General features: G+C 34.1%; 1 protein-coding gene across 10 annotated transcripts in view; it reads left to right on the top strand.

Annotated features, from left to right (window-relative positions):
* LOC143235139 (uncharacterized) overlaps positions 1 to 11,541 on the top strand; it is a 72,173-nt gene extending 60,632 nt beyond the window's left edge. For 5 of the 10 annotated variants that reach the window (XM_076472993.1, XM_076472998.1, XM_076472996.1 and 2 more), the window contains 5 exons: positions 2,560 to 2,683; positions 3,729 to 3,861; positions 4,447 to 4,563; positions 5,779 to 5,877; positions 11,336 to 11,541. In XM_076472993.1, coding sequence (XP_076329108.1) covers positions 2,560 to 2,683; positions 3,729 to 3,861; positions 4,447 to 4,563; positions 5,779 to 5,877; positions 11,336 to 11,503 — 641 coding nt within the window. In that variant the 3' untranslated portion in view covers positions 11,504 to 11,541. Of the gene's footprint in view, positions 1 to 2,559; positions 2,684 to 3,728; positions 3,862 to 4,342; positions 4,564 to 5,778; positions 5,878 to 7,020; positions 8,985 to 11,335 lie in introns of those variants that run through there. The other 5 variants (XR_013018940.1, XR_013018939.1, XR_013018941.1 and 2 more) reach the window with 5 other exon arrangements.
* Positions 11,542 to 16,025: the final 4,484 nt, after the last annotated feature.

Raw genomic sequence — 16,025 nt, 5'->3', positions numbered from 1 at the left:
CTCGGTGAATAAGACGTCAAAGCCAGAAGAACACAACCAGCATATCTTCTACCACCTGTTATAAGATCATAAGGGACAAGATTCAAAAGGTCAGTGGGTAATATAATTCTGTCCCCCTTTCTATCTTGCTCTCTGATGGCCAGCAAGTAGCTAATACCTGGAGCATTGCAGATACTTTAGGTGAAAGCTTTTGCCAGGTATCTAACACTTCTGCTTCTTCCTCTACTTTCTTAGCCATCAAAACTCAGGCAGAGCAATTACCTCTTTCCTTTCAAGCTGATTGTCTCTATGACTATAATCTTCCTTTTACACTGGTGGAACTCAAACTGGCCCTTCATCGTTTTGGCAGTACATCAGTTGGACCTGATGATGTACACTCTGAACTGCTGTGCCATCTATCTCCTGCTTTTTGTGGACCACTTGATTCGACTTGAAACATCAGTCAGAGAAGCATTTCTCAAACGACAACATTTTATCAATATTCTTTGATATTGAGAAGGTTATGATACAACATGAAGGTATGTCATTTTGCGAGACCTCCATATCTGGGTTACATGGCCATTTGCCCATTTTTATTAAAAATTTTTAATGAACAGGAGATTCCAACTTCATGTGGGTTCAACACTTTCTCGTTCTCCACAGGAACTTGGAGTCCCTCAGGACTGTGTTTTGAGTGTCACACTTTTCAGTATAAAGATTAATGCTATCACTGAACAACTGCCTCTCACTGTTGCAAACAGGCTCTATGTCAATGACTTTCACGTTTCATGTAAGTCATCGAATGTGAGGTATATTGAGCAGCAGCTACAGACTGCCCTCAATCATTTACTGAAGTGGACCACAGCAAAGAGCTTTAACGTCTCTCTCTCTAAAACTGTTTGCATGCACTTTTGCCACCAACGGGGTATTTACCCTGATCCTGAACTCCCTATCGGTGAAGTTGTGCTGCCTGTGGTCCCTGAGACCAAGTTCTTGGGGCTTATCTTTGACCATAAGCTGACCTTTATACCACACATCAAGCAGCTACAGGTCAAATGTACAAGAGCACTGAACATCCTCCAAGTACTCTCTTTCACCACTTGGGGAGTGGATTGATGTTCTATGCTAAAGATTTATTGCACTCAAATTGCACTATTTATACTGACTTGCTTCGTCCTTTACTGGCCATAGAATCGCTTCATGTTAGTTCACACCGTTCTTACCAATATCAAAAACTGACTGGTCCTTTTCTCTTTAACATCTACTTCTGTCCAGTTTTTTTTGATACTGAGCCACGTTGGTATTTACGGGAACAAGCTCGCTGACACAACAGCTATATGTGCCTGCTCTAGCACTATTACTGGTGTGCCTGTACCGTACATGGACTATGGTTCTGTATTCAAGGCTTAGCTCCGTGTCAGTTAGCAGTTGACTTGGAGTGAGCAATGTGAAAACAAGCTTTTCCAAATAAAACCCTATATTGTACTTTGGCCATCTTGCTTCCATAAGGCTTCAAAAAGAAGAAGTTGTTCTAACTAGACTATGCATTGGTCATAGTTTCTTAACTCATCATTTTCTTTTATCTGGGACTGACACATCAGTGTGTGGTCTGTGTAACAATCAGGTCACAATAAGCCACATTTTACTGTCTTGCTGTCATTGAGAGTTGTAAAGTTAGATAGTGTTATTGGCAATGGTGACACTGTCCACCTCACAAGTGTTTCTAGTTTTCTAAAAGCCATTATTCTGTTTAATGCTATTTAAGTTTTTAATGTATAAATTATATCGTTTTTTAATTCTATTCCTTTTTAAGAATTAAAGTACAACTAGTTCGATTTGAAATTAGAAAATGGCTGTAACGTCAAACAACTTGAAACCAGGACTGGAAAGGCCAACTTCAGGTGACTAACGCTGCTGTTTGAACTACCTGTTAGTCATCCTGGCAAGTTATAATAATTAAAATTTCACTACAAGTCTTTTAAAACTTGTATTACTTTACTTTCTGAAAATGGCCATAATTTCAAAACTCGAAACCAGGACTGAAAAGGCCAACTTCAGGTGATTGATTAATGGTGGTTTTTGAACTTACCTGTTAGCCTTCCTGGCGAGTTATGATAATTACAGTTATGTTGCAGAAAGCCCTTTATAACTTGTATTACTGTAGTTTTTTTCTTACTGCTGTATACTAGATGTAAAAATTGGATTTAATTCTGTTTAGGTTTTTAACTCAAAAATTAAACTTTGTTTAGTTTTACCTTAATTTCTTTTTTTTAATTTTAACATTTTATTGGATGTTTGATGCAGATAGCCTAGTTGCTTTGCACCATAAAACACCAAACTAACCAACTTGGACAGGTTTGAGTTTTCTGGTTGAAGGCTTACCATATCAGTTTCTCAATAGTTTTTATTTTTAGTTATATTCATGATTTCAGAGAAACACATAGGTTCAAGAAGTATTCATAGAAATGAATAAAAATCCTATAACCCGAGTGCTTTCAAAAGGTGGACGTTTCGAAAGACTCAGGTTAAAGGATTTTTATTCATTTATTATTAGTAATAATAATTTGTGATTTTTTTCAGCTCTGGATGCCATAAGAAGAGCTTATCAAGAAAGGTTACAAAGAGAAGTCGACAGATGTAAGAATGAATGGATGAAACAAAATGAATGGACTCCATACTTTGAGTCTCTGTACAAAGAACACAGGTAGGTATTATTTGTATTTCATCCCAAAACCTAATTATTTGTGCAATAAACACTTCTATTAAGAAGAGACAATGCAAGTTGCCACTACATAGATTCTCACTTCTCGTAGCTTCCATCAGGTGAAAACCACCTGTATCTTCATGAAATGTTGAGATTCGACGCATACCAAAATCTATATGAAATCGATCGAACCAAGAACTTATTAAAGTTGTATAGTAAAAATAATCTTCATATATGTAATAATTATATACTGTTCATATAATGTTAAAATAGTTTTTGTGGGTATACATAAAAAAACATCAACAAATCATGTGAATGTAGCAGACTCACAGTAGAGAGTCAGCAGCTAGGATTAACTGTATATTATAGTGATGGAGGCTGAGAAGACATGGCCTACCTATTATCAGACATGACCTGATTCATATTGTGCACTATTAAAAATATAACAAAACTTTGATACTTTTCAGCAAATGTTACCTCTACGTAGATCTGTCCAAGATACAGTCATTTGATCAGTTAAAAACTAACATCCATGAAAGTATAGATATTTAAAATGTTCTTTGGATGGAACTTTTTGTGACAACTCTTCAAATACTGAATTGGTAGTAATTAGTTGTAGCCCATTACTTGAATTACCAATACTGTATTTATAAATATATTTTATTGAATTTCAACACACAACTAGGGTCTCTAAAGAAAGAGATAACACTATGTAAAAGTTAGAATTACTTTGTAATGTTTCATTTTGGTTTAGTCTGACATTTCTCTTATTGGTATGATGATTTGTAGATTTGTTTTTTTGTTATTATTGCTGTCTGTAGTTTTTGTTTTCTATAAGAAAGAAAGTTTCTTGTTTCCTAATTTTCCTATGAGCTATTCATAAATATTAGGAAACAAGTCTATGACATTCATATCCAAGTATAACCGAAGATATAGGAGCTGAAAACATAATTAGTCTCTGAACAGGAAAAGTTTAGACATATTTAACGTAATGGTTATTGTATATTTCTGTATGTTCGTGTGAATTTTAAAACTGTATTTTTAGAGATTCAGCTACAGAAGTAAGAAAAGAAATGCTCTCTCTGTCTGAGAAGTATTCCATCAAATGTTTAGAAAATGCCACATTAAAGGAACATTTAGAAGCAGTCTACCATCAAAATGAAGAAGAAAATTTTCGGGTTTGTGGGTTTTTGTTTTGTGACTGATACAATAGTTATAAAGGTTAAAGTATCCAATTAACAAGTTAAGACACATAAAACTTAAAAACAAAACTAGTTCTTAGCTTAGGGGATAGAATTTTAACAACCATGTGATTGCAATGATTTTTGTTATTTGTTTACAGAAGTTACTAAAGAAAATAACACTTTTAAAGAAATATTTGTCACTTAGGACAACTTTAGCATGTTTATTATTTATTTTCAGACATTTGTAGTTTGGATAACTTATCACATACTGACAGTTATTTATCCTCAAGCATTTGTGGTTCAGAATTAAAAAAGCATTCCTATCATTAATTATAAAAAGGTGATAAATGCATGTCACCCATATTTTACAAAACCACCTGTGTGCATGCTGAAAACCAGATAATTGACTCTGCTTAATCTTTGTAAGGTTAAGAAAACAGTTTGAGGTTTTTGTTATTGTTTGTTTCTCTTAAAGTAATGCCTAGTTTGTACAGTGTAGCTGCGACTGTTTGTCACTGTTCAAACAATCTTAGTTCTTCAATCTCTCTGAAGATATGAACACCAAGTTTTATTCTTCAGCTACTAGACCTTCTAGTGAGAAGTACACAGCTACGAACACACTTTAGTTCCGAGATTTCAGAAAGCACAGTAGCAACACAAGAAAGACCAGTGTCAAAAAATAATGATTCTTCAAAGGTACAGTGATACAAAACCATTCTTTGCATTATGAAAAAGAATATTTTTTTCAGAAAATAACATTAAAGATGCACTTTAATTACATAGTACATCTTTGTTCTACATTTTTATTCAGTGATTGTAAAAGAAGGTTTTAAAGTTGTTTCTTTATCCATAAATATCTAACAGATTTAAATGCTTTCAGAAGGACTCAGTAACTTGGTAATCATGATTTAAAACTCAATACAAATCTTTTTTTAACGTTTTACTCATTCTATACATCTAAAATAATGTTCTTTGCAATTAGTAGAGAAACTTCCTTTCTCGTTTTTAAGTTGTGCAGTAAATATTTTCTAGTTTGAACTGAAATATTCCAAGTATAACCCATTCATTTTGAAGTTTTTAAAGACTATTCCATAGCAAGTTCTAATGACATATTTGAACTGCTGTGGTAATTATCAGCTTTAGTATGGCTGATTTTGGTAGTTGAGTGTAACTTTTAGCATATATCCTAAACTAAGTCTTCAGTTGTTTTGCTTATTGCTTCTAATAGCGTGTGTACACACACACGTACACAAACACACACATATATATATATATATATATATATATATACTCACTAGAGTTAAAGAGATTACTTCAGTTCATTTTCTTAATATGCATTTTAAAAGTCTTATAGATGGACTCGCACAAAATCTTTTGAATAAATTTATCATCCAGTTAAGTAACCAGTTAGGTTTTATAATCCTTGAAGTCATTATCACAAAATAAAATGAGTGAAATTTTTAAAGTAAATGGATGTTTCAGTTGATGTTTACCATTGTATCATACATTAAAATCATGAATAGTTCAAGTTGTCAGGAAAAAATACAGATGTCTGTATTGCCAATTTTTTACCGTCTGTTTGGACTTAAAATTTCCTGTCTTTGTTATTATAACAAGTGTAAGAAAATAAAAACATGAATTATTTTTAAATTACAGTAATGAGTAACGTAGAAAAGTGGAATGTTACTACAAAATTACAACAGTTTGACTCCTAGTATTGAGTCATCATTTTTTCCTGATGATGATCCATTACTGTGGGTTAAAACTTTGCAATCATCAAAACCTTGCCAACTGTAAAAATTAATTTTTTGTATCTTTGAATTAAGTATTGTAAACATAATAACTGTTCTTTTCATCTTCAACTATATGATAAACAGTCTAATGACTTATGTTCCATATGCTCCTTCATAGAGTGTGGACACTCCATGTCTTGAACTACCATTAAAGGCTGAGGGCAGAATACAAGAACTCGAGACCTCTAACCAGAATATTACTCATTCTCTTTATTCAGTAAGACAGTTTTGGTTTATTGAATAATTTAAAAGAAGAAACAAGATAAATTACAAAAGTCTTTCAAGAATGTAAGTCAAATCGTGTGATCCAGGATTTTGGCAGAAACATGGTTTTATTGACTAACTTACACCCCAGCAGATAAACGATGACTTATGCTTATCACTAGTACCTTACTAGAATACCCTATCACTTAATTATGTGTTAACCACTTGTAAAACATAGTTTATCAGTATACTGCTTTATTAGATACACATGCATCATAATATTGTGTGCAAAGATTTACACACAAAAGGCTTGCAGCAAGCAGAGGGACGAATTAATAGCTTAGGTATCTTTCATTGCTTCACAAATATTAACAAGTATTTGACAACAAAGATTGTATACTCTACAGGTACAAAACTGTGTAGGTGACTAAACTGTATAGTTTCAGTTATTTTACGTGCTACCAAGTGTTAAAAGGTGTGTTTTGTATCCACTTACTTGATATGTTACCAGGAGGTAAAGGATGTGTTGGATCCACCTACTTGTTATGTTACCAGGAGATAAAAGATATATGTTGGATCCACTTACTTGATGTGTTACTAGGAGATAAAAAGATGTGTGTTGGATACACCTACTTGTTATGTTACTAGGAGATAAAAGATACGTGTTGGATCCACTTACTTGATGTGTTACTAGGAGATAAAAGATGTGTGTTGTATCCGCCTACTTGATATGTTACAAGGAGATAAAAGTGTGTTGGATCCATCTGTGTGATGTAATACTAGGGGGTAAAAGATGTGTGTTGGGTTCAAGTTCTCATTACATTACTTCCAGTAGAAGTACTCTTCCCTGATGAATGTTACTGATCACTGCTATAACTTTTCTTGCTCAAATATTTTTATAATTTTTTATTTTAATTTATACAAAATAAGAAATTTCAGAAAGTATGAATTTATTTCATAAGAACGTTTTGAAGGTAGTCTGTTCTTTTGATGGTGTTTTGACTACTTGGTCTTTCTCTGACACATTAGTTTTGGAAAAACTAGCTATCAGTTGATATAAATATCAAATTTGACATAAGTGGTATCTTTAAAAAAGATTTAATTGTTTTTTTTATATAGTTTTATATTCATTCAGTGCCTTTTTTTCCCTAAAAAGTTTGTGAAGACGATAGTAGTTGATGACATGCAAGGAAGCCCTCTTCTCTCCACCAATAGCTAATTGTTTGTGGAACAATAAAAAGTCTCAGGTTTTCTGCATAAAGATGGCTTTTCAAGAAGTTCATATATTTAGAAAAGAAGGGTGACAGTTCAAGAGGACGTTCTAAGAACAAACATAATTTATTTCTTGTCAGTTTCAGTTTGTGGACAATGTATGATTTTATGTGTTCAACAATACACATGAATGTTCAGTTTTATATCATGTACATATGGTATGATTTTATTCCTCTTCTGGTACAACTTGAACTTTTGACATTCATTTAGATAACTGAAATAACATCAGGTAGTAAAACATTATTAATCTTGCTACAAAGCTGTGGATTAATAATAAAAAAAATCTACTAAACATGAGTCTTACAGACTGACTTTAAATTGTATACTTATAAGCAAAAGGCACATCTAATTTTATATTGTTATGAATAACTAAATTCATCACTTTATTAGCTAAGTTTCTTTGTACATTGAAGCTTTCACCCCAGGAAAACATTACAGTTAGAAATGGAATACTGTGATCTTCATTTCATGACCTCCAAACTGTGGAGTATAAATTTGGTGAACATAATGTGGGTACAAGCTTTGAATACAGATGACATGTACAGTTTATATTTTGTCATTTACAGCCATGTTATTTTCTGTAAACAGGGATCAATTGGAAGCTAAACTTATACCAGGAAAAGAGCTTGAGGGGTCCACAAGTTTATCACAAAAGTAACAGAAATACATACTGAAGAAGTACTTGTAATTTAATGTTAAAGCTAATCGTATATGATGGACAGAATCAGAGGAATCTTATACAAGACAAAATATAATCTCTTCACCAGAAACACTGTCGAGTCAGTCCTCTACCATGTGCATTGTTATTGGTAGAATTAACACACGTGTTAATATGCATCTTAATGTGACAACAAAAGATAAAGAATTAGTTCACTGTTATATTAATACAGTGTTAATATATTTTTGTAAAACTTTTGAGAGGCCCTGCTGTAACTCTTCCTGGCAAGCAACTCAGCACCTGTCAGTAAGAATCATAATGGAAGTTAAAAATGTCTTCAAATTCATATCTTGAGTACAAACCAAACAAACTATTAATATGAGGTAATTTTATGTTGCTTTTAATATGAAGGTGTATGAGAGCAAGTGTTAAGTGTTTCTTGGTATCTTCTGTTAAAGGATAAATAAAACAAAAAATGATAATTTAGTATTTATCTGTAGAAATAAATAAATAAACTGTTTTGTGTAGAAGCTGATAAAGAAGAGAAAATTGTCGACTTAAATTAAAATCCTACGTCTTCACAATAACTTACAATATGAACGAAGTGGGGACTTTTTGTTGTAATTCCTCCCCTATCTTTTTAGATTTAATTTCTCTATAAACCAACACTATTAAAATAACTCCACAATAAGTCCAGTCTGTAAATAAAGGAAAGGACTTGAAATATTGTCGTTTATGTATTTTATTTGTGATGACACGTATTACATAGACATTGAACTTATATAATTAATTTGTGTAATAAAAGAAACTTAAATAATTTTTACAAATAGCTCTATTATGTTATGTTATTACTTGAGTGCATGCAAATGTTTGGGCTGTACACCTCTGTAGTTAGTGTCACGTTTTGGAGAAGTTTTTGTCTTTGTTATTCATAAACTCTACTGTAGTTTTTTTTAAAGTCTTCAATAAATAAACCTCACAGGAAATAAGTATAACAAGTTTTAAAACATACTGGTGGGACTGACTTGGTGTCTCTAATGTTTAAAGAGAAGATTTCAGTTTTTTATCTATACTTAGGTGTAGAAACTTCTCATAAGATTTGAAAATTAAATTTTTAATATATATATATATGTAAAGGTCTCCTATTATAATAAATTATCTTGTTTATTCATATGATTAATAATCTCTAATAGAGTTGTTGTTTACTGTTTTTCCAATTTGTGATAAAGATAAATATTCATAGAAGTCTTGAACTAGTGGAATATTATATCTCACCTTTAACATTGTAACTGTGTACATTTTACTAACTTTAAATATTAGCCAAGCTTTAGGAAGCATTGCTTCTGTTACTGGAAATAGAATAAATACATGTTTTTTTATGAAGTTAAATGGTTAAGTGGTAACCATGCTAGACTCTAAATCTACTATTCCTGGTTTGTGTCTCATTACAACAAAATCCAGCTCTGTACATTCGAGCTGTGAATATGTTATAAGAGTAACTGTCAAATTTTACTATTAAATTAGAATGGGTCTAAATAGTCCAGAAGAGCCAGTTTATTCATTCACTATTCCTACACACACCACTTGCCAAATAAGCCAAACAATTTATTGTTGTAACTCCATAACATTACCATTGACCCACCAGAAGACCCACTGTTTAGATAGTACTGTATCAATCAATGTTTTTTTAACTACAAAGGCCCGACATGGCCAAGTGGTTAGGATGGTCAACTTGCAATCTGCAGGTCGCAGGTTTGAATTTTCATCCCATTAAACATGCTCACTCTTTAAGACATGGGAGCATTATAATGGGACAGTCAATCCTACTACTCACTGGTAAAAGAGTAGCCCCAAAAGTTGTCAGTGGGTGGTGATGAGTAACTGTCTTCCTTCGAGTTTTACACTGCTAAATGAGGGACGACTAGCGCAGATATCCCTTGTGTGGCTTTGTCCTCTTCTAAACCTTTTTTTCTGTTTGCTCTAGCCTTATAAAATTATCAGATTTCCATTATCAACATATATAGTACTGATATTTATTTATTTTATATGAAATTCTACTGAAAATACAATAAAAGAAATATGTTTTGCAAAACAGATGCCTAAACTTTTGACTCATATATTTACATATAAAATAAATAAATATCTTTACTATAGGTGTTTAATTACCAGAGATAACTGGATTAGACTTTTGTTAATTAATGTGATTTTTAGGAAGTTAGTGCCTAAATACTCAATATATCAAGTGCAAGTTACTGTGATAACTGTACTCATAACATACATACACACACTCAGCACCACCATGAAATTTTACAAATAACTAAATGTTTCCAAAAAGAAAATGAGAACATAAAGTAATGGTTGTTTCACTGAATGATCTGTATTCTTTTTCAGTAAGATGAAATTTATAAGTTATTCGTGTAAAATTTAAGACAGGCAAAATGTTTAAGTAGGTATCGGTAAAAACACTATGAAACTGAAATAAAGATCTTTGACAAGTTATAAAAAACAACTACAAATGTAATATTAATATGCATATATAAGTGTTTGTATATATATTGCATATATAATATGTATTGGAGATTTGATGTTTACACTATGTAACACAAATTTTGTTCCTGGATAGTATGTGTTGTTTCTTAATTGCTTATGTTGTAAAAGTACAGAAAATGGCCATTATTCTCTTCAAACTTTGCTTCTGTGACCTAGATAATGAAATTTAGAAATTAACCTATTTTCTGTGTAAAAACAGGCAAATTTGCACATTTTCATTTACATAAGGTCTGAATGAAAGAACATATGAATCCAGATTTATATGTGTTTATACTAAAGTTATACAACAATGTTTAAAAGGGATAAGTTTTTCGAGATTTGCGACTGTAATGTAAATCACTTTCACGGATCAGCCCCCAGATATAGTCTTGACATTCGACTTTGTTAGACCAAAATCTTTGATCAAGCCATTGAGGTTTCTTTGGTTGGGGCGGTATGGGTTTCTCTCACCAGCTACACCTCTGAAATTGTAATCTGGATCTTCAACATCTACCTTCTCTTCTGAGGAGGCTGCTTTCTCTCTGGTGGAGTGGGTACAGGGAGCTCAGGGCAGTATGACACTGGGGCAATAGATGAGGGAAGGTCCAGATACATGATAGCAGATGCATTCTTGCCAGCCTGACGTTTGGAAGGGTCTACCATGCAGAAGTAGCAGTTGCTTGAGTGGTCAGTGGGTTCATACCAAATTCTTGGAATAGCAAACTTCATGGCTCTCTTTTCCCCTCTGTACCATCCTGCAAAAGAGCAAAATAAAATTGTTATTATGAAGAATAAACTTATTTCATCCACATAATGTGTAAGAGGTTCATGTAATATATTTTATGTGATATTTTTTCTATACTATTGGAAATAAAAAAAAAATAAATTGAAACATTTAAATTTTAAAAAGTCTAAAATTTGTACAATATAAAATCTTACTATTCAAGTAAGCAAAAATTGTTTGTCTTACCTCTAGTAGTTAAGGACTATAATTACATGTTGAAAATTGCAGATGAGACAACTAAGGACTACAATTACACTGCACAACAAAGATTTTTGGCTGCTGATCATGAAAATCATATCCAAATTTGCCCATCACATACAGTTTCATCAAAATCTTCAGTTTTGCTACAATGGAACAACGATATCAGGGCAACTGGAATTCATCAATGCTTGCTGAATACTGTTGGACACTGCAACATGATGCACCGAAAATTGAATACAAACGAAAATTAAAAGCAAATCTTTTAATTATGTTGAACTTAATAGCATATTGGAAAAATAAATGCAATTAAATACGTTATTGCCGGTAGACAGTTAACTGTCTATTTCTCAGAGTTCCTATGTGATGAAGCAAAACCAAAACTATATTTGTGCATACCCACCAAATCACTTGTCACAATCACCAAAACCTTTTCAGGAAGCAAAACTTTTAAAAAAAAATTGTTGTGCAATGTTACATGCTGAATATTGTGGGTGGGACAACAAAGGACTATAATTACACGTTGAACATTGTGGGTGAGACAACAGAGGACTATAATTACACGTTTAAGATTGTGGATGGGACAACAAAAGATTATAATTCCACATTGAAGATTATCAATGTGACAACAAAGAAATGTATTTCCATATTGAAGATTGTCGATGTGATAACAAAGGATTATAATTCCACATTGAAGATGGTGAATGGGACAAAAAAGGACTGTAATTACACATTGAAGATGGTGGATGGACCAACCATGGACTATTATTCCACATTGAAGATGGTAGAGGGAACTTGGGCAGTCAAAGAAATATCAGATGAGCTTCTAAGAACATAGTATTGAAAGAGAAAAATCCATGAAGTACATTACTAGGGAGTGGGGGTAGTAGTTTAATGAAACCCATCAATTTGAAACAGGTAATTACCCAGTAAAGATGGTACAGTAAAAGATACTACCAAAAGCACTTTTGTGTTGTTAAAAGTGTCAGTTAGATTTGGAGTAATGTGAGAATACCCAATTGTATCACAATTGGTTGGCTGAACCTAATTGTGTGGTTATGGCTATAAGTCAGACTGTTCCAGTTTGGAGATGTACTTATGTGAGGTACTTCCTAGAATAATTAGGTGCAGGGGAGAATATCCCAGACCTGCATCCATAGGAAAACACGAAACCTATCTAGCTGACCTAACCACCAAGCATGGATTGATTTGTAGTATAACATACAAGACTCAGATAACACCAACTATACTTCCCAGTGGGATTATACCTATCCCAGTGATTATGTATATTGACCTCCCAGGAGCTGGGAAAGCAATAATTGTACTGTAGTTTACCAGAATAAAACAGGGGTGGACTAATTTTCATGAAGAAAATATCAAAATGGTAACTTGACTGAACAGAAAACATCACATCTACATAAGATTACAGATTCTGCTATAGGTTAGGGTGACTAAGGAGAGCAAGCATTATCCAGTGTGAAGGCAGGCACACTCTTGGTGCAGTAAGGTTTCTTGTTGATTTTTTTCTGGTGAAGTACAACATAGAAAATAAAATATATATTCACTGAGCTAGAAAATCCTGTTTTAACAGTAAGCATGGAAAAACATTAGGTGACTTACCACTTTATATATCCACCTACTTAGTGCAGATTTTGTGAAGGAAAAGTACTTCCTATGGGGCATAATTGGATGCTGTCAGAGTTACATCATCTCTGCTATCTATGTCAATGTTGTGGAAAGAAATCAGTAAAAGTAATTATTATATCACTTGATTCTCTTGGAAGACTGAAGCAAAAAGAAACTCAAGTGTGGACAAAGCTACTATGTGATAAGTCAGGGGTTGTAGAATCTCAGATGCTCACAAAGATACTATGTAATAAGTCACTGATCATTGAAACTCAGGTGGGAACAAAGCTACTATGTAATAAGTCAGGGGTCATTGAAGTTCAAATGCAGACAAGGCTACTATGTAAAAGGTCAGGAGTCATTGAAACTCAGATGGGAACAAAGCTACCATGTGATAAGTAAGGAGTCATAGAAACTCAGATTAGAACAATGCTACTGTGCAATCAGCCAGGGGTTGTAGAAACTCAGGTGAACAAAGCTACTATATAATAAGTCGCAAGTTGTAGAAACTCACATGCAGACAAAGCTACTATGCGATAAGCAAAGAGTAATTAAAACTGAGATGGGAAAAAGCTATTATGTAATAAGTAAGGAGTCATTGAAACACAGATGGGATCAAACTACTGTGTAATAAGTCAGGGGTTGAAGAAACTCAGATCCGAAGAAAGATACTATGCAATAAGTCAGGGTTTCTAAATACTCAGATGGGAACAAAGCTCCCATGTAATAAGTAAGCAGTCATTGAAACTAGGTTGTGAAGAAAGCTACTGTGTGATAGGTAAGGGGTCCTTGAAACTCGGATGCGAACAAAGATACTATGTAAAAAGTTAGGAGTTGTAGAAACACAAATGCGAACAAAGCTACTATGTAATAAGTCAGAGGTTGTAAACTTTCAGATGCCAACAAAGCTACTACATAATAAGTCAGGATTTGTAGAATTTCAAATGCGATGAAAGATACTATGTAATAAATCAGCGGTTGGAGAAACTCAGATGGGAACAATGCTACTATGTAATAAGACAGGGAATCATTGAAATTAAATGGGAACAAAGCTACTATGTGATAACTCACGGGTCATTGAAATTTAGATGGGAACAAAGCTACCGTGTGATAACTCATGGGTCACTGAAACTCATGTTAAAAACGCTACTATGTAATAAGAAAGGAGTCATTGAATCCCAGATTGGAACAAAGCTGCAATGTGATATGTCAAAAGTCAATGAATCTCAAAAGGGAACAAAGCTACTACGTAATAAGTAAGGAGTTATTGAAACTCAAATGGGAACAATGCAGCTATGTAATACGTAAGGAGTCATGAAAATCAAATAGGAACAAATCTGCAATGAAATAAGTAAGTAGTAATTGAAACTCGGATAAGACTAAAGCTACTATTGAATAAGTCATGGGTTGTAGGTAAGTAAGGAGTCATCAAATTCAAATGAGAACAAAGATACTATGAATAATTAAGTAGTCAGTGAATATCTCATTGGAACATAGCTGATATGTGATAACTCAAAAGTCAATGAAACTCAAATAAGGTCAAAGCTACTATGTAATAAGTAAGGAGTCATTGAAACACAGATTGAAAGAAATCTAATATATAGTAAGTAAGGAGGCTTCAAACTCAAATTTGAAAAAATCTACTATGTTATAAGTAAAGAGTGATAAAACTCTTATGGGAACAAAGTTTGTAGGAAAGAAGTCGATGAATCACATACGGGAACAAAGCTGCTGTGTTATAAGTCAGAATCATGAATCTGAAATATGAAGAAAGCTGCTATATAACAAGAAAGGACTCATGAGATTTAAATGGGAACAAAGATGCCTTGTAATAAGTAAGTTGTCATTGAATCTCAGATGGGACCAAAGCTACGATGTGATAAATTAGGAGTCAATGAAACTCAAAAAAGATCAAAGACCTATGTAATAAGTAAGGAGTCATTGAAACACCGAAGAGAATAATTCTTCTCTGTAATAAGTAAGGAGTCTTGAAAGTGAAATGGGAGAAAAGCTCTATGTAATATGTATGAAATCATAAAATTGAAATGGGAACAAAGCTATTATTTTATAAGCAAAAAATCTTGAATTTCAGATGGGAACCGTTGCTAGGGAAACTTTCACCACTGCTTACGCCCCGTTGCTAGGGAAATTTCCCCCCACTGATTGCCCCACGTTACTAGGGAAATTCTTCCCATTGCTTGCTCCGTTGCTAGGGAAACTTCCCCACTTCTTCTTTCCGTTGCTAAAGAAATTTCCCCCACTGTTTGCCCCCCGTTGCTAGGGAAGTTACCCCACAGTTTGCCCCCCGTTTCTAAAGAAATTTCCTTTACTCCTTGCCCCCTGTTGTTAGGGAAATTTTCCCCACCGCTTGCCCCTGTTGCTAGAGAAATTTCACCACTGCTTATCTACCCGTTGCTAGGGAAACGTTCCCCACCACTTGCTCACCGTTTCTTGGGAAATTTTTCCGACTGTTTGCCCCCACTTTGTTAAGGAAATTTCCCCCACTGCTTTCCCCCCGTTCCTAGGGAATTTTTCTCCACTGCTTGCCATAGGTGCTAGGAAAATTTCACCCACTGCTTGCCCCCTGTTGCTAGGGACATTTCCCCCACTGCTTGCTCCCGTTTCTAGGGAAATTTCCATTACTCCTTGCCCCCTGTGGCTAGCGAAATTTCCCCTACTGCTTGCCCCCTGTTGCTAGAGAAATTTCCCCACTGCTTGCCATTCCGTTGCTAGGGAAATTTCCCCACTGCTTGCCCATTGTTGCTAGGGAAATTTCCTCCACTTCTTGTTTCCGTTGTAAGTGAAATTTCCCTAATGCTTGCTCCCCCGTTGCTATGGAAATCTCCTCCACTTCTTGTTTCCGTTTCTAGTGACATTTTCCCAACGCTTGTACCCCGTTGCTAGGGAAATTTCACCACTGCTTTCCCCCTGTTGCTTGTAAAATGTCTTCCACTTCTTGCACCCCCCCTCCTTTTTTAGGTACATTTTCCACACTCCTTGCTCGACGTTGCTACGGAAATTTACATCATTGCTTGCCCCTGTTGCTAGGGAAATGTCCCCACTGCTTGCTCCCCGTTGCTAGAGACATTTTCTT

Source organism: Tachypleus tridentatus, chromosome 12 (assembly GCF_004210375.1).
Source record: "Tachypleus tridentatus isolate NWPU-2018 chromosome 12, ASM421037v1, whole genome shotgun sequence".
NCBI lineage: Eukaryota > Metazoa > Arthropoda > Merostomata > Xiphosura > Limulidae > Tachypleus > Tachypleus tridentatus.
Note: the sequence above shows the minus strand (reverse complement) of the source record. Positions and strands in the feature narration are given on the sequence as shown.